Below are 21,615 nucleotides of genomic sequence, written 5' to 3'. Positions count from 1 at the left end.
AGCCCTGGGAGTAATGGTCTAATACATTTTACAAAGCTGCCTCTAATTGGTGGCTGCTTGAAATCTTCCCTTTGCCCTAGTGACCCATCTCCCTTTGTAGGGTTTTAACTCCAAGTCAGTCTTGCATTACCCCAGGTTTTCATACCCCTTGCGAGCCTATAGCCCTTGGGAGGCAGCTCTTACAGCCTCAGCTTGCTTAGCTATTCCCTCAGCCTTTCTGCATAGAATTGCCCCCACACAGGGCAATTCAGCAAGGAAGGAAAATAGCTTACACTGCATCCTGCCAAGCATCTTCTAGCCCGGTCTCCAAAATTCTAGGAGTGTACCCCCAAAAGGGAGTGTGCCTCCCACAATTATAGATACTCAGAGAAAATAGTGATTCTAAGGCTCCTTTTCAGTCCTTTAGAGGACTTAGCTTATCAGAGGTGAGCTCCTCACTGCAGCAAGTGCAGGAGGGCTGGACTAACTCCTGGGTACACAAGCAGGGCTAGCCCTGATGTCAGAGCTTCTGAGACGTTAGCACCTCTTTCTACCCAGTCTCCCGGCCCGGCCCCTTGGGGACGATGATGGTGATGATGGAGGAAAGATGCCATGTGGAATCCCAGGGTTGGGCACTGACTGCATCACTGCCCCTTCAGCATTCTCCCCTCTGACCGCCTGTTCCGGTAGCTTGGCGCACAAGGAGGTGTTGGCTGTCATCTTATTTTATGGCTTGTATTTGTATGCTGAGGAGTTTAAATGTGTATAATCATTGTGGCTCATGTTTGTACAAGATATTATTACTGAAAATTATATCATGAACATAGTTTAACTTTTAGCCCTTCCCATGCTGGCAAGCCTCCTGTAACTCTCAGGAGCCCCTCCCTGAATGCTTGCCTCACCCCAGGAGGCGCCACCACCAACCAGTGTTGCTCTCTCGTCCACATCAGTTCCCTCTGGCAGAAGTCCATTTCAGGGACTCCTGTGGACACTCAGCCTCCTGGGCGTTTCCTAGCAGACAGCGAGGCAGGCACTGCTCCCCCTGCCTCATCTCCCTATGATGTTTGTGGCCACCATCATTCTGGGCCACTTGGGGATGGGAAGGGAGGGCAAACTCTGCTTCCTCAAGGTTCCAGTGATTGAAGAGTACACACAGGGTGCCAGGTTTCAGGAAGAGCATGTGCGGATTGATGAGTGCATGTGGGGTGCTGGCTTTCAGGAAGATCATGGGCCCGCCCAGTATTTGGATATTTGGAATCTGCTTTGGGACCCATCCTCAAATGCTGAGTTTGGAGGCCAGCCAGTTTAGCCCAAGGATTGTCCCCTTGTGGGGCAGGGTGGAGGTGGGAGTGGAGAAAGGGTCTCATCCTCATAGGGCATACAGTACGACATATATCCTTAGCAAAGTAAGTAGGTGCTTATTAATACCTTGAAGGAATAAAGAGTGTAAGGGTTATTTTCAGTAATGGAAATCTTCCCTTTGCCCTAGTGACCCATCTCCCTTTGTAGGGTTTTAACTCAATCATACAGAAAGGAATGTTCAGAGCCACAAAACCTGGAACTCGTAATTCAGAGTACCAGCAGGGGAATTTGATTGGCGGGGCTGAGGTCATACACATGTGCTGTAGCTGGCAGGAGGGCAAGGCTAGAGTTCTTGTTCCGTATTGGCTATCGAGGTCCTTCCTCCCCCCAAGGCTCAAGATTCTTCCGACTAGGGGGTTTGGATGCCGAGCCTACCCAAAAAGGGAAAGAACTTTAATTAGACAACGAAACAGTGTTTTCCCTAAGGTAGTTAAACAAAAAACATTTGCTTTTTATTCCTTCCAGATTCACAGGAGCAGATGGACCTAGTGGTTTTGGCTTTGAGTTGACATTTCGTCTGAAGAGAGAAACAGGGGAGTCTGCGCCCCCAACATGGCCAGCAGAACTAATGCAAGGCTTGGCCAGATATGTGTTCCAGTCAGGTAAGAGCCCCAGGAGCTGGCTGGTGTGCTTGTCCTTTCACCATGAGCCTGCTTGGGTTGGGAACCTGAAGGTATATTTTGATGTCCGTGGAAGGACCTTTCCTGGGAGTGCTATACCGCATTTGTACCATAAGGGTGGCTTGTTTCCTGGCGTTTCCTGGGTGGAAAGCTGCCTGGGCCATGGGAGGGAAGGATATGTCATATGACCTCCTGCAGCGGGAGTCCCTGACACCCTGAGCCTTGGTTGCAGTCTGCCAGCCATACTTCTGATTCCCAGCGAGCCAAAGGCCAGCTCAGCATGGAGCTGACCAGCACTTCCTCTGTCTCCCCCTTTTCCCACAATTAGCACACTCTTTCCTCCCTGATGCCAGTGGCCTAGCCACCTCCATTTCTGGGGCACGAGCACACATGTTAATCTTGGCTAAGTCTAGTGTTCACAGTAGAGGATAGGGCAGAGAGAGAACGAATTACCTTGAACTTGCTCGCTCACAGTGTGAACGGGAAGTTGGAATCAGGCAGGACCTTGACAGTCAGAAATACTGTTTGATTCACATGATTCAAGTGTCCTCCAGGGGATGGTCCTGTGCCCCTGGTGCCCTTCTGGAGACTGCTAATATGGAACCGGAAGTGGGGACTTTTGTGCTGGGAGCCTTGGTCGCATGCTCTTGACTCAGCCTGCCTCTAGTCCTCAAGTGGAATGAAATGTCGGAGTGGAATTCAGTACCTTTTATGGAGGGTTTCATATCATCTGAATGTTTCTGTGTGGTTAATTAATTGCTCAGAAACATTTCCCATATGACTTTATATTTTGTGTCTTTGGTTTGGTAAGTAGTTTTCAAATGAAAGCCAACACAATTTTATCCAACTCTTGCTCTTTGACTGTCATAGATAGGAGCAGACTAGCATCTAGGCCAGGGTCTCTCAAAGTATGGTCCTTGGACCCCTGCATCAGAATCAGCTGGAGAGCTTGTTGCAAGCACACATTCCTGGGCCCCAGAGGAGATCTCTGACTTAGAATCTTTGGTGGGTGATGTTCCCAGATGCTCTGGTAGAGACTAAATTTGGAGAACCATAGATCTGGCAACTTCTCTGAGTATAGTGACTTTTTTTTCAGCCTTGAGTAGGCTATAAATTGGGGGTGCAATTGACCATGTAGGTTGAAACCCTCTGTCCTCGTTTCAGACCCCTGGGGGTCAGTTGTTGGCTGGTTGGCCATCATGTAATGGGACTGATCCTTAACTACCATCTATCATTGTGTAGCCTATGGGATAGTACCCTTTGGAAGGCTACAGTGGGTCTTCTGTAAGCAAGGGTTCCCAAACCTGGCTGCTCATGAGATCCTCTGGGATCTCAACACACTGAGTCCCAAACGCTCCCAGAGGGCTCTGATTCAGTCGGTCAGAGGTGGGACTGGGGCATCTGTTTCTTAACCAGCTTCCCAGGGGATTCTAATGCAGCTGGTCTGGGGATGTTGTTTGGACTCTAAAGGACTGTTGATGGGAAGAAGTATCATTCACAGGGGCGGGGGAAGCAGGCTGCTTGAAGCAGCTGGCTCATGTGATTTGGTACTATCCTAGCGTCTAGGTCTGCACAATCTTTTTTTTTTAAGATTTATTTATTATTTATTTTTGGCTGCATCGGGTCTTAGTTGTGGCATGGGGCATCTTTCATTGCGGCATACAGGCTCTTCGTTGTGGCACGCGGGCTTCTCTCTAGTTGTGGCGTGCGGGTTTTCTCTTCACTAGTTGTGGCACGCAGGCTCCAGGGCACGTGGGCTCCAGGGCACATGGGCTCTGTAGTTTGTGGCAAGTGGGCTCTAGTTGAGGCACACAAGCTCAGTAGTTGTGGCACATGCATGGGCTTAGTTGCCCTGTGGCACGTGGGATCTTAATTCCCTGACCAGGGATTGAACCTGCGTCCCCTGCATTGGAAGGCGGGTTCTTTACCACTGAACCACCAGGGAAGTCCCCTGCACAATCTTTTAATGTTTTAAGATTGTGCCAGGAGTCTACTGCCTGAACCCACTGTGTCCCCTTCTCTCCCTTCTTTGATGCCTGTAACTGATGCCGATATAGAACTGTCTTTGAGAAAACAGACCTTTCTTCAGTCTAATGCTCTCCCAACTGACCTATTTCAGCTCCTGGAAAATAGACATTTCTTGACATGGAATTTGATCTACTATAGGAAATGGGGCTCTAAAGACTAGGCAACCTCTTGCTTGTATAGACAGGTAGCTTCCTGCCCAGTGCTTAAGCCAGTACATTTATATGTTTGTTTGCACTTAATGTACCTGCTCATGTGGATCAAGATCAGAGAAATGTAGAACAGGTGTTATGAATCACTGTCAGGTGGAGTCAAGCAGATGAACCTCTGAAATAGTTCTGATGTTATAGTTCTGAAATAATAACGCAAGTGGGGAGAAAAGCGGGATTTGATTTGCAAGGGTTCATTTCAGCCACACAGTAAACATCACAGTGACTGTTTTGCAACACTAATGTGATCATTGATTCAGGTACATTATCAACAGATGTCAAAACTATCAGATAAGAAAGATTGTTGGGGTATAACATAGTCACAAGGACTCAAAGAATCTCTCTACAGATTACTTATGTGCTACGAAGAGAAAAAGAATACCTTTACAATGGAAAAGTTTGGGTGGGCATCAGCTTAACCAAATGATCAAATGTAGCAACACAAAAATGGAACAAATGACTACTATGTACCTCCTTACATGTTACACTGTGAAATATAAAGCACCAACCATGTAACACTTTATTTATTTATTTATTTAATTTATTTTTGGCTGCATTGGGTGTTCGTTGCTGCACGTGGGCTTTTCTCTAGTTGCAGCGAGCGGGGGCTACTCTTTGTTGGAGTGCGTGGGCTTCTCATTGTGGTGGCTTCTCTTGTTGCCGAGCACGGGCTCTAGGTGCACGGGTTTCAGTAGTTGTGGCATGTGTGCTCAGTAGTTGTGGCTCACAAGCTCTAGAGTGCAGGCTCAATAGTTGTGGTGCACGGGTTTAGTTGCTTGTGGCATGTCGGATCTTCCCGGACCAAGGACTGAGCCCCTGTCCCCTGCATTGGCAGGCGATTCTTAACTACTGCGCCACCAGGGAAGTCCCCATGTAGCACTTTTCCAAAAATGTTTCACCTGAATTGAATCCTGAGCATATAGTCAGGTAAATCCAGATTGTGGGATATTTTACAAGACAGCTGCCTGGACTCTTCAAAAATGTCAATGCTCTAAAAGAAAACATGGCAAGGTGCTGGAGCTGTCCTAGATCAAAGAAAACATGACAGTTTAAATGTATGTATGATCCTTGATGGGACCCTGAATTGGAAAAAAAAGGTTATTTTTAGGGCAATTAGAAAAAATATAGACTGTGTATTAGATAACAGTACTGTGTAACTGTGAAATTCCTTGGGTGTGATATGGTATTATGGTTATAAAGGATAGTGTCTTTGTTCCTAGGAGATAAAAGCTGAAGTATTTATGAATAAAATGACATGATATCTGCAACTTAACTTTCGAATGACTTGGCAAAAAAAAGTGTGTCGGGGGGAGACAGAGGAGAAAGCAAATGTGGCAAAATGTTAAAGGGTGAATCTAGGTGAAGGATGTATGGAGGTGAAGGATATATTGTACTATCCTTCTAACTTTTCTATGGGACTGAAAATTTTGAGAATTAAAAGTTGTGGCTGTTTCTTGAGTGTATGTTGCCTGGTGTGGCTCCATAGTCCTGTCTGCTGCGACAGGCCCTTTTATGGTGTCTGTAATGTAACAGCTATAGTTTGTGCCTGTAGATCACTTCAGGCGTTTCACAGCAGCCGCAGGATGACTACACTCCCAAAAGTATAATACCTGATTTTCTGTTTTCCAGATTTTCATAATATGATTGTACTACTTGAATAATAACTAAAACAAATCTTCCTTAAATTCTTTTTGAAACATGGCAGGGAGTAGTAATTATTTAAATAATGGGAAAATGATGAAGAAAAGTATATGGCAACTGATGTAAGAGAGAAGACCATGGCTATGAGCCTGAATAGTGAGGACAAGAGCTAAAATTTAGTGGTGTGTTCTATGTGCCAGGTACGGTTGTAAGTGCTCGTTCAATGTGCAGTAAAGCCCTGTGAGTTAGGCGCTGTTATACCAGCTCTACAGTTGCAGAAAGGAAGACAGGCAGAGAGGGGAAGTAGCTTGCTCAAAATCACACAGCTAGTAAGTGCAAAGGACAGCCGTTGTAGTTCTTAACGCCGCTCTCTTAACCATGACACCACGTTGCTGGGGGCCCAGCTGATATTTGGGCTGCTGCATGTCTCAGGCTGGACCATGAGGTTTGAGAATCATCCACATGGGTGATTGCACCTGTGCACATAGCCTCTGAGCTCCAGCATGCCTTGCTCGGGCATTCTGGAACATTTGGAAAATACATAGAGGAGGGCTAAAGCCATTCGTAATATTACCCAAATCCTCTTAAACCCATACTTTCATCTTTTAACTCTTGTTCATGAAAATATGCATATAAAAAGTACAGCTTGCTGAGAGTTAACAAACTAAACACACCCCATGTAACCAGCACCCAGATCAAGAAACAGGCTAGTTCTCCAGAAACCTCCCTTGTGCCTCCTCTCAATCACCTTCTTACCTTTTCTTCCCTTCTCTCTTTCTCTCTTCCCTTCCCTCCCTCCCTGCCTCCCTTCCTTCCACCTTTCCTGTTTCACTGCATAGTACAGGTCCTCAGCCCAATGTCCCTGAGCTCGTTGGTAAGTTAGGTAGGTAGCTAGGCTACGTAGCCCCCATTTCCACTTCTCTCCCTGGCACTCTTCACCATCTTGCACGTTACTGCTAGATCAAGGAGGACAGAATAGTATCATGCTTAAGAGCATGGCCCCTAGGCCCAGACTGCCTGCATTTTTACCTCAGCTCTGCCAGTTACTGCCTCCTGACCTTGGGCATCATAACTTATTTGTTCAACTATAAAGCAGAGATAATAATAGTAACTATACGTGAAGTTCTTGAGATGATGAAATGAGTTAATACCTGCAAAGCACTTAGAACAGTGCTTGATACATAGTAAGTACTATTGATATATAAGTATCACCCACAATTATTATTATTATTCAGTCTTCAAAAACCTTATGTGAATAGAGAAGATGGGTACCTTGGTCTTTTTTTGCAGTATTAGTAAAGACCCCATTTTACAGGAAACGCTGATAGGAAGGAGATGCATTGCTTGTCCCTGTATCAGATGCCTGCCTCAGCTGATATGATAGTATTTGGTGCCATTATCTTTCTTTCACACAGAAAATTAATAATAGTGACACAAATGAGGTAAAATTACCTCATTTTGTATATCACAGTGTAAACGCAAAAAGCAAATTCAGTTCAACTGTGGCTCCTTGATTTATGTAGTTGGCAGTGCCGGTAAAGTCTTATACAAATGAAATCCTATTCTATACGCAATAGAGCCCATGCAGTTTAGTGGGACCTTGTAAGTAAATCCTTTTTTATAAGGTGAAGAATCTTTTTATAGTGTGAATGATTGCCCCTTTTTGTAACTCTTTCGTAAGACTGGATCTAGGCCTCTCCAGTTTTCTCGGAGCAGAGCACACTCTCCTGATGCTGCAGAGAACCTCCCTTGTAGGCATTGCTCTGTCCCAACTGGTTACACTCTACAAGGGTTACACATATGTTATTATACAGAACATGTATTTTATGTTTGATTTATAGATAGATAGACCTACACGTGTATACCTAGCAGCATAGTTCTGTGTGGTGGTCTTGCCTCACCTGGGCTGTCCACCTTAAACTCAGTGACTTACATGGAGTACCCCGCCCATTTGCATGTGAGAACATGCTGAGCAGTATCTAGTAAGTGGAATGCTTAGACCTGCTTTTCCAGGTCTAAACAGCATCCACAGCTTTGCCATCCAGACTTAGAAACAGCATCAGGGCAGTGGGAGGCAAGGGAAAGAGACGACGAGACTCTGGGGGGTGGTGTGATGGGGAGTGGTGATTCCCACGCCCAGCCTGGGGCTGCATGAGGCTGCCTCTGACGCTTGCTCTGAAGAATGACTTGGACAGGTTCTGTAACTTAGCCCCGAACTGCTGGAGGGCAGTCACTTTTTGGTTGGTTTGCTCAGAGGTGGGAAGCTGAGCAGTAGAGAAAAGGAAGTGGAAACGTGAGAGGCCTGGGAAAGAAGAGTATCCAGAGAAGGTGAAGGAGTCAGGATGTGGGGGTGAGACAGGTTAGTGTTTCTTTGAGTCGGGATGCTCCTAATCATGAGCAAATGACAGAAGTCCAACAAAAACTACCTGAAATAATAACAGACTTTATTGGTCAGGTTACTGGGATGTCCAGGGTTTCAGGCATGGCTTGATCTATACGTTCGAACAGTGTCCTCAGGGCTCCGACTTGTGTGTTGGTCTTGTACTGTAGACTGACTCTTCCCACGTGCCAGGAAAGATGAGCACCACCAGCCAGAGTTTCCAGTTCTCCCAGTTTGTAGTCCCAGCAGGCAGAAGGCTTTTTACTTCCAACATTCCTCTGTCAGTCCTGGGGAAGGACCCAGTTTAGTTCTGTCTAGATCAGTAGGACACCCCCCTGGTTGGGGGTGGTAGTCCGGATGGAGCACCAGGATTTATGTTTAAGGTCTTCTCCCTCCTCACTTCCAACTACACGGAGTGGAAGAGAAGTCCTCTAAAGCAAAGGGTAGAAAGCACTGGCAGAAAACATGTAGGTATAGCCCTTGGTAGGCAAAATCTGTTGCTCTCACAAGGCATCTACTGCCTCAGTAACTGTGATGTGCAGTTATGCTTGGAAGTCAAATCATTAGAGAATGCATAGGTGGAGCGGACACCTTTTGTTCTGTCTTGTATCTGTTGGGATGGTTTTGACTACAGGTAATAGAACACCCTAACTAAAATGGCCTAACAATAAGGGCACTTACCTTACAGAGCGAGCCATCTGGAGGTGGGGCGTTCCAGGGGTGGTTGTCATCTGTTCAGGGGTGCTGTTAAGGACCTGAGTTCTTTCTAACTTCCTGCTCTGCCTTCCTCAGCACTTTGGATTGACTTTTTAAACTTGTTCCCTGATACTCCAAAGATGGCTGCCGCAATCCCTAGCATCCTAGAATCACACCTGACAGAATCTGCAAATAGCAAAAAAGACACTTCTGTCGCGAGTATTTTTTTTTTCCTTAACTGGAGTATAATTGCTTTACAATGTTGTGTTAGTTTCCGCGGTACAACGAAGTGAATCAGCTATATGTGTACATATATCCCCTCCCTCTTGGGCCTCCCTCCCACCACCACCCCATTCCACCCATCTAGGTCATCACAGAGAACCGAGCTGAGCTCCCTGTGTCTTGTGTGTCTTTTCAAGACCAATCAAAGCCTCCACAGAACCGCCCTCATTGATCTCCTCTTGCATCTCATTAGCTAGAGTTCTGTCAGAAAAGTGAGACAAACATGTTGGCTTACCGATCAGTATCCACCTCCTAGGGCTGGGGATGGGCCCTTGTTCCCTGAAAGTCATGGCCAAGGAAAGGCAGAGGAAGAAAAGTGGGATTCTCTTAGTAAGAAGGGGAATGGCCACCAGGTGGGCAAAACAGAATCTGCTCCCCTACCCAAGAAGCCCCAAGCGTTACCTGGGGTCAGAGGATCCTTGCATACTGATCAGGATGCTGGGCCGGTATAAAAGTGTCATGTGGAAAGAAAATGTGACAGGGTAGCTGTCATTGTTTCACCTGCTCCATAGATTTAGAACCAAATCCAGCCACTGTCATGAACCATTTGGTAAGTTCTGCAGTAAATACATCAGTAACTTCACCAGTAGACGCTTCAACTTCTTTCCTTCTTTTTGGCAGCTAGTTTCTCTTACTTACCCATTCCCTTTTAATTTTATTGATCAGCTCACTTTTTCTTCTCAGATTGCCAGTGACTGTTCCCCTGCCCCCTTCCCTCTGGGTTTCATTAGAAATAAACCATTCCCCAGCTCAGCAGGGCTTGATTTCTGAGCTGTGCTTTAGAATTCTGCTGGAGAGGCTGCCTGCTCTCAGTTCTGCCATTGGTAGGCCTTAACCACAAATTCCAAGGCAATTTCACTTGAGTTTCAGGAGAAACATGGCCCCCCAATCTTGTAACTGACACTGTGTGGAAATTCAAGTGCCTTCGCTTGCTGCTGTTTAATGGCAACCTCATGACATGTGCTGAGTCGGCTCACTTTGTGATTCAGGCCCAATCAGGGAGATTGGGGGGAGGGTGCTGCCTGAGCATCCTGAACTCTGTGGTATGGACAGACTAATGACAACAAGAGATTTTTTTTTTTTTTTTTTACATTTTCTTTCCTTTTCCCATTTATAAAAGAAATATTTGCTCATTATAAAACTGAAACATAGGGACTTCCCTGGTGGTCCAGCGGTTAAGACGCCGCGCTCCCCATGCAGGGGGCCCGGGGTCGATCCCTGGTCAGGGAACTAGATCCTGCATGCCGCAACTACGAGCCTGCATGCTGCAACTAAAGATCCCACACGCCACAGCGAAGACCCCGCATGCTACAACTAAGACCCTGCACAGCCAAATAAATGAATATTAAAAAAAAACAACCTGAAACATAGAAATATATGACACAAAGTTAAAGTCCTTCATAATTCATTCCCCCACTGAGGAAACATTAGTGTTCTATATTTCAACTTTCTTTTCAATGCATATATCTTTTATAAAAATGGACCATGTTTTTCATAGTTTTTCAACTTAATGTCTTTTGGACATCTTTCCATGTTAGTATATTCTTTCTAACTGTACACTTTATTATCTAGATATACTTTACTTTAATCACTCTCCTGGTATTGGGCATTTGGGTGGTTTCTAATTTTTCCCTACCACAAACTTGCAGTGAGCATCCTTGTAGATGTATGTCTTTGCACTCTTGCCTAAGTATTTCTGTGGGATAAATTCCTAGAAGTTGGATTGCTAGGTTAAGGGAAATGAACATTTTACATGTTAACAGCCATTGCAGATGAATGATTATATTATTGTAATAATACTTTTGTGATCATCCATAAATGTTGTAATTGTTTTCAACAAACAACAAAATGATTGTTATATAAAATTGTTTTTATAGCAACCAAGTTGTCTTCTGAGTCCTTGAGAATTGATCCCCTTTCTTAGGTTACTTGGCCTGAGGAAGCTTGTTAATACATGTTAAACGGCATGCATTTGGGGTTAGGAAAGTGAGCAAGCTCTTATGTGGTTCTCATACTGTTTAGATTTAGCACAGGAACCCATCCATCATGCTTCCTGTGTCTGAAGCTGGAAGTGGTGAGGGACACACCCTGCTGCCTGAAGTCAGAGACTTTTCCAGATACTGACAGTGGGTCGAGTTTTATTAATGAACCCCAATGAATTATGGAGTTTTTTTGAGTTTTACCTCCTCCTACCTTTTCTAAAGTTAAAATTACTAATGCAGTTAGTCTTTTCCTGTTGAGGTCCTTTTTTTTTTTTTTTTTTTGCGGAATGCGGGCCTCTCACTGTTGTGGCCTCTCCTGTTGCGGAGCACAGCCTCCAGACGCGCAGGCTCGGCGGCCATAGCTCACGGGCCCAGCCGCTCCACGGCATGTGGAATCTTCCCGGACTGGGGCACGAACCCGCGTCCCCTACATCGGCAGGCGGACTCTCAACCACTGCGCCACCAGGGAAGCCCTCCTTTTTTTTTTTTTTAATTTAATAGTTAAAAGTAAGTAAATAAAACAGTAGCTATGGAGCACCAAGCCATCCTTAGCACTTACATTCTCTTATTTAACCTCTGCAGTAGGTGGCTAGATGAGGAAGATACTGATGTTGCCACTTTTCAGATGAGGAAATGGGCTCAGAGAGGTGGTGGGCCTTGGAGAATTTCCTGCAGCTGGTGAGTGGCAGGAGCTAGTTTCCAGGGCCACCCTAACCAGCGTTGGTTTGCGTGCTGTGGCCTCTGAGCCTCCAGCGATCCATTTTATCTATCTATCTATCTATCTATCTATCTACCTACCTATCTATTTATTTAGGCTGCTTTGGGTGTTGGGTCTTCGTTGCTGTGCAGGCTTTCTCTAGTTGTGGCGAGCTGGGGCTACTCCTCATTGTGGTGCGTGGGCTTCTCATTGCAGTGGCTTCTCTTGTTGCAGAGCACCGGCTCTAGGCACGTGAGCTTCAGTAGTTGTGGCAACGTGGGCTCAGTAGTTGTGGCTCTTGGGCTCTAGAGCCCAGGCTCAGTAGTTGTGGTGCGCGGGCTTAGTTGCTCTGCGGCATGTGAGATCTTCCCAGACCAGGGCTCGAACCCGTGTCCCCTGCATTGACAGGTGGATTCTTAACCACTGTACCACCAGGGAAGTAAGTCCCAGTGATCCATTTTAAATGACAAGAGGCCTTGGGGGAAAGGAGCACTTTTTTATTAGTTGTGTTTTTTATTTAAGTACCTGCTACATGCCAAGGACTCTGTCGGATGCTGGGTAAGCCCTGTGGAACAAATAGATAGGATCCCTTCCCGTAGGTAGTGGAGAGAGACACTGAAAGCACAGGTGAATAAATATTTGATTCCATAAGATCGCAGAACGGGAAAGCTCAGGGTGCTTCAAAAGAATAAAGTGGTGGACTCATTTGAGATTGTAGAGTTGGGCAAGGACAGGACTAAAGGCAAAGAATGAGGAGAAGAATTTTTTGGCAGAGGGACCAGCACGTGTAGGCCCCTGAGGAGAGAAAGAGCTTGAGGAATATGAGGAACCGGAGGGAGAGAGAGGAAAGGGCTCAGGAAAAGCTGGAGGCTTAGCAGGCATGGAAAAGTGCTGGGCTTTGTACTTGCATTTGGACTCAAAGTCTTGATGAAGAGTCTGGATTTGATTCTAAGGGCAGTGGAGAGCTACAAAAGCATTTCAAAGAAGAAGGGGAAATGACCAGTTTGGGGAGTTAAAACACTTAAAAAAAAATTAAGACGTGTTTGGAATTGAGGTGTTCTGAGCTTTTTTTCTGCCTGTATTGTTAGAGTGGCCCTTCCCTAGAAGGTGCTGGGGCCGCTGCAGTCCTTGGAGCGCAGCGTCAGAGTCATGGATTCTTCTCAGCCCTGCCATTCTGGTCCTTGGGACCTTACTGCAGTGTCATCCTGCCGCCAGCCTGCCTCTGCTAAAGCTCCCCAGCCTAAGGAGGGGAACCCCTCTTCTCTCTCAGGGGTTGTCAGCAGCCTCTGCCTCCCTGTGCCCAGCAACACACCACAGGGCTCTCCTTCCAGGTTCAAGAAGTGGATCAGGCCTTGCTTCCTCATCCCTGCTCGGCAAGTGAGTGAAGGAAGTCAGAAGATTTAGTGAGGCACTTGGAGCATGTCCCCAGGTGTGAGACGTTGCTAGGCTGCAGTTCAGTTTCCCATCAGCAGCTTGCTTCTCTCTAGATGTCCCAGGTGTATTCCATCTTTATATCTTTGCCTCAAGTGAAGTTTTCTGAAAGGAGATGCTCCATCATTACCAGTGAGAGCTATTGAGTTCTCTCATTTCCTGGTTCCATTGCCCCAGTTAGCTAACTGAAGCCAAATGGAGCTGCCTGGTTTTATTAATATCATTTTTCTTCCTCATACTCTTTTTGATTTTCCTGACGTTTTCTTTCCCTCAGCCTGATTTATCCTCTTTTCTGGTTGCTATGGATCTGTAAAATATTTTCCCTTTCATCTGTTAGTAATACTTACCAACTATAAGGCAAAACAATCTCTGGTTTCTCTGTACTTTCTCAAGATCTTCGATTAGTGATTGAAAGATTGTATTTCTATTCCACTGAAATAAAACAGATCAACCCCTCAGAAATGGTCTTATGGCCTAAAATTTAAGTGGTTTGCATGTAAATTATAATTTATCCAATATTTAAATCTAAGTGTTTTTAGAGAAGACTTAAATCCTAAAAACAGAAGCTGACAAAGTATAGCCTGTGGGTCAAATCCTGATGGACACCTGTTTTTGTAAATAAAATTGAATTGGAATGCACACATGCCCTTTACGTATTATCTATGGCTTTTGTGCAGCAGCAGCAGAGTTGAATAGTTGTGACAGGGACTATATGGCCCTCAAAGCCTAAAATATTTGATATCTGGCCTTTCACTGAAAAAATCTGCCGACCTCTGACAGAGTGTTTTCCACTTCTGAATAACTATCCAAGTAGAGAGGTGACCATCCTTCCATCTCTGTGATAGATCCAGAGGCCCTGTGAGGTGCCTCGCTTTAGCTGTGGCCTGTGCGGTGGCCCAGGACAGAGGGATCGCAGTACCTAGAGGTTTGTTGGGGGAGGAAGAATTTGAGGCAGATCCCTTTATCTTCCATGGGTCTGTATCTTACTTGGAGAACTGCATGAAATGTTTTGAGCTTCTTCTCAGAAAGGAGTTATTTGATAAAGGTAGTAAGCTAGGATATTCACCTTCAGACTAATTCTCTCTTCTCCGGCCCCCTAGGGAGTCTTAATTGTTTAGCTCTTTCAGCAGAATGCGGCTCTTTTGTCTCTAGCATCTGCATTTCAGGGACGCTCCCTGCAGGGGGCAGTGAGGGCTTCTGGCCAGTAGAACAGAGCAGCCGGTGCGTCAGGAGTAGACCCAGCACCTCTGCAGGAGGTAAAGCCTTCTGGTAACTTGAAGGGGCTCCTAATTGAATGTTCAGTGAAAGGGCTGGAGGACAGCACAGATAGGGGCAAGAGCCCAAGACGCAGCTTGCCAGTTTGGCCATGTGGGACCTGTGGCACCTGTGGGTCAAAACTGAACATCTCCGAGACTTGGTTACTTCATCTGTGAAATGGGGTAATCAGGATATCTACTTCATAATATATTCAGTGTCCCTAGTACAGTACCTGGCATAATACATGGAAGCAGTTAATATTATTTATGTGGTCATTTAAGAAGTATATTGCAGGACAAAAAGGAAACAGGCTTAAAAGAACAAAAAAGATGCACATTACAACTCTATATAGAGTTGGGTCCTAACCCTGTTAACAATATGTACATGTCCATATAGATGCCTGGAGGAGATTCATGAAGATACTCACAGAGGTCATCCTAGGGTGATGGGGTTATGAGTTATTGACATTTTCCTTTTGGTACCTTCCAGCCATTTTAGAATTTTCTGCACAGAGCATGGATTTTATAATCAGAAAAAATGAGAAGGATAACTGTGACTGAATTTTTCAAAGAACTTCCCAGAGTCGGGAACGGTGAGCCCCGAGAAGCAGTCCCAGGCCAGTACCACAGGGCCAGTCACCACCTTAGAGTGTGCTCCCCGCTGCAGTTACTGGAACAGCTTTGAATGCCATGCCCTGATGGGCCAGTGCAGGGGTCCTGCTTTCTTGCTCGGTTTCTTCATAGCTCTCTCAGTGGGAAAAAAAATGACTCTCCTAAGCCAGACACAGCTCTGCTCTGGCCCCTCTGGCATTGGGTCTCCGCAGTCAGGCCTGTCTTCTTGCTTTTCAGGGCAGACATGGTGACAGGCTTGTTGTTTGGTATCTCTCCAGGACGCAGGGGCCAGGCAACTGGCCTGCTCCTCCCCGCAGAGCTCTGATGAAGTTCCAGCAGCATTTCTGACCCCTCACAGAGCCCTTCTCCAGGAATATGACAGTTGAAACTAGAACCGGAGGAGGAAAAGAGCAAGGAGCTTGGGTGCTTTTCAAGAGTGGTTGCAGCAAGCCCAGGCCGTACGTGGCTGTGTTGCTGGCATCAGTGGGGTAGCCATCCTCAGCCTTGTCTGGCCTGGCCCAGTGGAAGCTGCAACCTGGGGCACTGCACTGGTGCAGGGCAGGCATCTCAGGGACAGGCTGCAGCCCAGTGTCTGTGCTTTCCTGAGCCCTGGGCCTAGCTCTAACAGTCCCTCTTTGGGTTTGAAGATTTAGGGAGAACAGGACACTTATCAACTTCCTGGGCCGACTGGGCACGTCTGGGTACGTCTGGATCCCCACCCGGACCGGCCAGCCTGGTGACCTGAACTTGGGAAGCCTTTGTCCTGTGCGTCTGTTTACTGGACCACTCAGATCATACATGCATTGTAATCTGTTTTGGCTGATGCACTTTCATTCCCCCAAACAAAAATAACTTTATTGTTTTTCCAGTTAAAAAGTAATGTTTAGGGCTTCCCTGGTGGCGCAGTGGTTGAGAGTCTGCCTGCCGATGCAGGGGACGCGGGTTCGTTCCCCGGTCCAGGAAGATCCCACATGCCGCGGAGCGGCTGGGCCCGTGAGCCATGGCCGCTGAGCCTGCGCGTCCGGAGGCTGTGCTCCGCAACGGGAGAGGCCACAATAGTGAGAGGCCCGCGTAAGGAAAAAAAAAAAAAAGTAATGTTTTAAAAAAATCCAAGTAATGTGGAAAACATGAAAAAAGCAAGTCACAGAACAGTGGGTAGAGTGGGCTTGCATTTTTACTTTAAAAAAATAAGAAAAAAGTGTGACTTTGATTATATATGCTTAGAAGAAAATTTGAAGAATGCAAGTCAAACATGAATAGTGGTTATATCTGAGAAATGGGACTGATGAGAAAAGAGAGTTTCATTTTTCACTTTATACGCTTATCTGTTGTTTGAATTTCTTATAAAAAAAAAACCTCTGTTGCTTTATAATTTAAATAAGTATATAATCGAAAATGAAAAAGAAACATTATCTAAATCCCAGCCCCTGAGATAGCTACTCTTAATATTTGCTTACCATCCTTCTAGAGATGTCTCTACACATAAAATAGACAGTTCTACTAACAATACTGTACTGTATTAGCATGCTTTCTTCACCAGCATTATGTCATAGTCTAAGTGAATAGAGATCAGTAGCAGTGTTTGTAGTGGTTGTATGGTGTCCCACTGTATAATAGTGCAAGGAAAATGCATGGTTTTCCTCTACTACCCTACTTCCTTATATGACCAGATGTCTGGGTTTTTCCATACCAAGCAATTCTCCAGTTTTCTGCAGGCACCAATTAGGTATCCTACAATTCCATTCAGTTCTGACACTTTTTTTTTTTAAAGCTCTAACTGGCTTTATTCAATGATTAATTAATTGGGCAGCATCCCATCTAGTAAATAGAAGTGTGTTCCCAGTTCTGGCACTGTTTACCTGGAGTTAGCGTCAGATACCACAAGTCAGGGCACAGTCCCATAAGACTGCTCCCACTTCAGACACCAGTCACGAGTCCCAGATTGTCAACTGTCCTTCTGACCAACTATCTATAAATTGGAGTTCCCATGACCGCCTCCTAGGGTTTGATAATTTGCTAGAACAGCTCACAGAACTCAGGTTACTGGTTCATTGTAACAGAATACAACTCAGTTGCAGCATTATTTACAATAGCCAAGACATGGAAGCAACCTAAGTGTCCATCAGTGGGTGAATGGATGAAGAGAATGTGGCATATATATACAATGGAGTACTATTCAGCCATAAAAAATGAGGAAATCTTGCCATTTGCAGTAACATGGATGGACCTTGAGAATATTATGCTAAGTGAAATAAATCAGACAGAAAGACAAATAAATGTATGATCTCACCCCTCTCCCCCCCAAAAACACTCATAGATACAGAGAACAGATTGGTAGTTGCCAGAGGCAGAGGGGTGGAGAGTGGGTGAAATGGGGGAAGGTGGTCAAAAGGTACAAACTTCCAGTTATAAAATAAATGTCATGGGGATATAATGTACAACATAGTAACTATAGTTAATAATACTGTAGTGTATTGATATAATTGAAAGTTGCTAAGAGAGTAGATCTTAAAAGTTCTCATCACAAGAAAACAAATTTAGTTACTGTGTATGGTGATGGCTGTTACCTGGACTTACTGTGGTGATCATTTTGTAATATATACAAGTGTTGAACCATTATGTTGTGCACCTGAAACGAATATGTTATATGTCAACTTTATCTCAATAACAAGAAAGAAAGAAAAAAAGGATACTCATTGGGAACAACCATATGGAAGAGATGAATAGGGCATGGTATGTGGGAAGGGGTGCAGAACTTCCGTGCCTTTCCAGGTGTGCCATGCTCCCAGCACCTGCACATGGTCACCAACCCAGAAGATCTCTGAATCTCATACTTCAGGGATCTTTATCAAGGCTTTATCACATGGACATGATCATTTATTAACTCGGTCTCCAGAGCCTCTCCCCTCCGTGGAGGATGGGGGCAGTGAGGCTGAACATTCCAAGCTTCTAATCATGGCTTGGTCCTTTCAGTGACCAGCCCCCATCCTGCAGCTATCCAGGAGCCCACCAAGAGTCACCTTATTAGAACAAAAGATGCTCCTATCAATTCAGGAAATTCCAAGGGATTTAGGAGTTCTATGTCAAGAACTGGGGTAAAGACCAAGAACAAAAGATGCTTCTAGCACCTTTATCACTTAAGAAATAACAAAGGTTTTAAGAGCTCTAAGAGCTGGGGACAAAAAGCAAAATATATATTTTTTATTATATCACAGTATCAACATAGTAAGATAACAGACCCCTCCAGTATAAGTAGACCCTTCTTGATGAACTTTCAGAGAGTTTCCAGCTTTCCCCCACTTTCAACAATACTCTAAGGAACATTTATGTATGTACACCTTGGTGACCATGTTCAGTTATCTCAGAATAAATTTCTTTGTTTTTTGGCATAAATAAGTGTTTATTTTTCTGGCTAACGTACATATTCCTCTGGCGTTTGCCATGGAAAAGACCCTGCCTAATCTTTAGGGTACAAGAAATCATTCAGTCATAGAGAACTCACTAAAGTGTTTTTCTAAACCTTGCATTTTCAGCTTCTGTGATGACTCTGTCCTCACCTTCTCTGTGGGCCTTTCCTTATACATGTTTCTTGAGGCGGGCCAGAGGAGTATATCAGATTGGACATTGTCAGCAGCAGAGATTTTTCCAAATAGGAAAAATCAGAAGATAAAATAAAGGAGCCCCTGGGCTTCCCTGGTGGCGCAGTGGTTGAGAGTCCGCCTGCCGATGCAGGGGACAGGGGTTCGTGCCCCGGTCCGGGAAGATCCCACATGCCACGGAGCGGCTGGGCCCGTGAGCCATGGCCGCTGAGCCTGTGCGTCCGGGGCCTGTGCCCCACAACGGGAGAGGCCACAACAGTGAGAGGCCCGCATACCGCAAAAAAAAAATAAAAAATAAATAAATAAAGGAGCCCCTTCAGAGTTGGTGAAACAGCTGCTTTTACTGGAACTCATGTCTAGGCTGGTTTTGCCTGTGCTGCCTGGAACTGGTTCTTCCAAACACCCAGGTTACCCAGCTAGGCTTGCTGGGAATTTCAGAATCCCTGCACACCCTGTCCTGGAGGAATTTGGACTTGAGCTCTGTAAAGGATAACATTGGCAGTAGAAGTGTTCAAGGTCCTTTATGCTATTGACACATTTGGATATTGACTCTTGATGTTGATGAATTTGATTATTTTCTGCTGGTCTTGGAGGGTCTCTGGGGGAGGCGGGGGGCAGCTGTGGCTCTCCCTGGGGTCACAGAAGCTGGTGGTGGAAACAGTGGGGTGTGTTCATCCGTGTGAACTCTGGCAGGAGGCAGACATCTTGGGTCCTTGGCACCCAGAAGAAATTTCTGAAGTGAAATTTCTGGGTCACAAGATCTGCACATTTTGTAGTTTGGTACATATGCCCAGCTATCCTCCATGAAGATGATTCCACAAGGCTGGGTGGCCCCTGACCAACACTGCCACTGTGTTCTCTCACCTGTAGTCGTGGTCATTTGGCAGCCCAGGCACTGGGGAAGGACTTTGTAGCTTCTGAGGTCCACAAAGTGAATCACAGGAGTCTTCCCGTTGTTGGTAACTTCAAGGCTGGCTTTATTCTAATGTTAAAGGAGTTCTTTGACACTGGGGACATATAGGCTAAGCGGACACCATAGCTCAGAAAGCCCAGCTAAATGCACTTCCAAGCTCACTGTCATGGCTGAGTCCCTATTCCATCCCTTCAAGCAGGAAGAGATGTCTTGGCAAGGAGTCTGGCCTAAGTACCAAACTGTTCTCACTCATAATTTATTGCTGCCTCTTCCAATAACCAGATCACCCAAAATTGGTTATCCCCAGCCCACTTTCTGTATCTGATGGGTAGGGAACTTTGGAGGTACTTGGGCAGACACTTGGATAGCTAGAGGTCTGGTCTTTACCCTTGTACTCAGAACTAAGTTTCTGTTTCATGTTCCATCTCCAACCCAGCAGTCCCTCCTGGGTGCCATATGCTATAGGGGACATTGACAACTCAGAGAGTATCCAGAGAAGAGTGACTTTCAGACTGGCAAAAGCTTGCTCAACTGTGGTCTGTGAGGAATGGCTTTAAAAGTGAGGAAACTGGAAGGAATTCCCTGGCGGTCCAGTGGTTAGGACTCAGCGCCTTCACTGCCGAGGGCCCCGTTCAATCCCTGGTTGAGGAGCTAAGATCCGGCAAGACAATAAATAAATAAATAAATAAATAAATAAAGTGAGGAAACTGGAAACATTTTTGGTTTGAAGAGGAAAAGACTTTGGGATGAGGTGTGGAGAGTGGTGAACGACATATGACCCACACAGGTGTTTTTAAAAATATCTGAGGTCTTGCCATATGGAAGAGGGATTTGACTTTTCTTTGTTATCCAGAGGAGAGAATTAGAAAGGTGTTGACTGCTCTTTGAGATGTGGAAGCATTTCCTAACATGGGTAGGCCTCGGGAGGCAGTAGACCCACCATCTCTGAAGCTGTCCTGGTCAAGTCTGGCTTTAAGAAGAGAGGCTTTAAGTGCTGGGTATGGGGTTGGTGATCTGGGAGCTCAAACCACTGAACCCAGAGGCCACTTAAGACATGCTTGTTTCCTTCTAATCCAGCTTCCAGCTGGCTCCGCTGTGCTCTGGTCTGGCTTCCTGCAAACGGCCTGCCTCCTCCCTCTCTGTGCTTTCTGTCCCAGGGCCCTCTTGGTCTGACCCAGATGGGCGATCTCTGAGAACGCCATAAATACTGTAGCTGTGTTTCTTGATGTAAACTAAGGAAGAGGGGGGTTCATTTCCTGAGCTGAAAATTAGAATCCTGGCTCCCTGAGGAAGTTGTCTGCTCTGCCACAGTGGGTAGACTCTGAGTGTCTCACTTCCCACTGCGCCCTTCTGCCTTCATTCTTTTTCTTGTCAACAGTGGTCGTGTTTTCCAGCGGTAGAATCTTTCAAATGGTAACAGCTACTTAATTTGTACAGTACTTTCATCTCAAGGCAATTTTTACATATTTTAATTCTTTTATTTAATTCTAGAAACTACCCTGCAAGGTAGATAGTATCATGTTTTGATACATAGGGAAACAGATGCAAAGTTAAGTGACTTGTTTAAGGTTACACAGCAAAGGAAAATGCATCAGAAAATAAAGAGAAGTACGATTACACAGAGACTCTTCACTCGAGACTCTGTTTTTGCCTTGGACAGAAGGGTAAATATAATGCATTTGGGGTGACTCTTTGTTCCCATGATCTGGTAGAAGAAAAGCAATGAGTGCTGAGTGTTGCTTTCACCTTACACCATGGTGGCCAGTGACAGAGCTAAGAGAAGTCAGTGTTTTATTAATTTATCTTTTTTGGGGTTGCCAGAGGTGAAGCCAACCAAAAAGCTCTCTGGGTTAAAAGTTGATATTTCAAGCAAATGGCCCATAAACACATGAAAGGAAAGATGTTCGTCCCATAATAAGAAAAATGCAAGT

The 21,615-nt window shown here is 45.4% G+C and overlaps 1 protein-coding gene across 3 annotated transcripts in view; it reads left to right on the top strand.

Moving 5' to 3' along the window:
* The window catches only part of SUFU (SUFU negative regulator of hedgehog signaling), a 108,100-nt gene that overhangs the window by 31,428 nt on the left and 55,057 nt on the right, over positions 1 to 21,615 (top strand). For all 3 annotated transcript variants that reach the window (XM_060034171.1, XM_060034170.1, XM_060034169.1), the window contains exon 3: positions 1,807 to 1,943. In XM_060034171.1, coding sequence (XP_059890154.1) covers positions 1,807 to 1,943 — 137 coding nt within the window. The remainder of the gene's footprint in view (positions 1 to 1,806; positions 1,944 to 21,615) is intronic.

This window comes from Delphinus delphis, chromosome 16, assembly GCF_949987515.2.
Source record: "Delphinus delphis chromosome 16, mDelDel1.2, whole genome shotgun sequence".
Classification (NCBI taxonomy): domain Eukaryota; kingdom Metazoa; phylum Chordata; class Mammalia; order Artiodactyla; family Delphinidae; genus Delphinus; species Delphinus delphis.
Note: the sequence above shows the minus strand (reverse complement) of the source record. Positions and strands in the feature narration are given on the sequence as shown.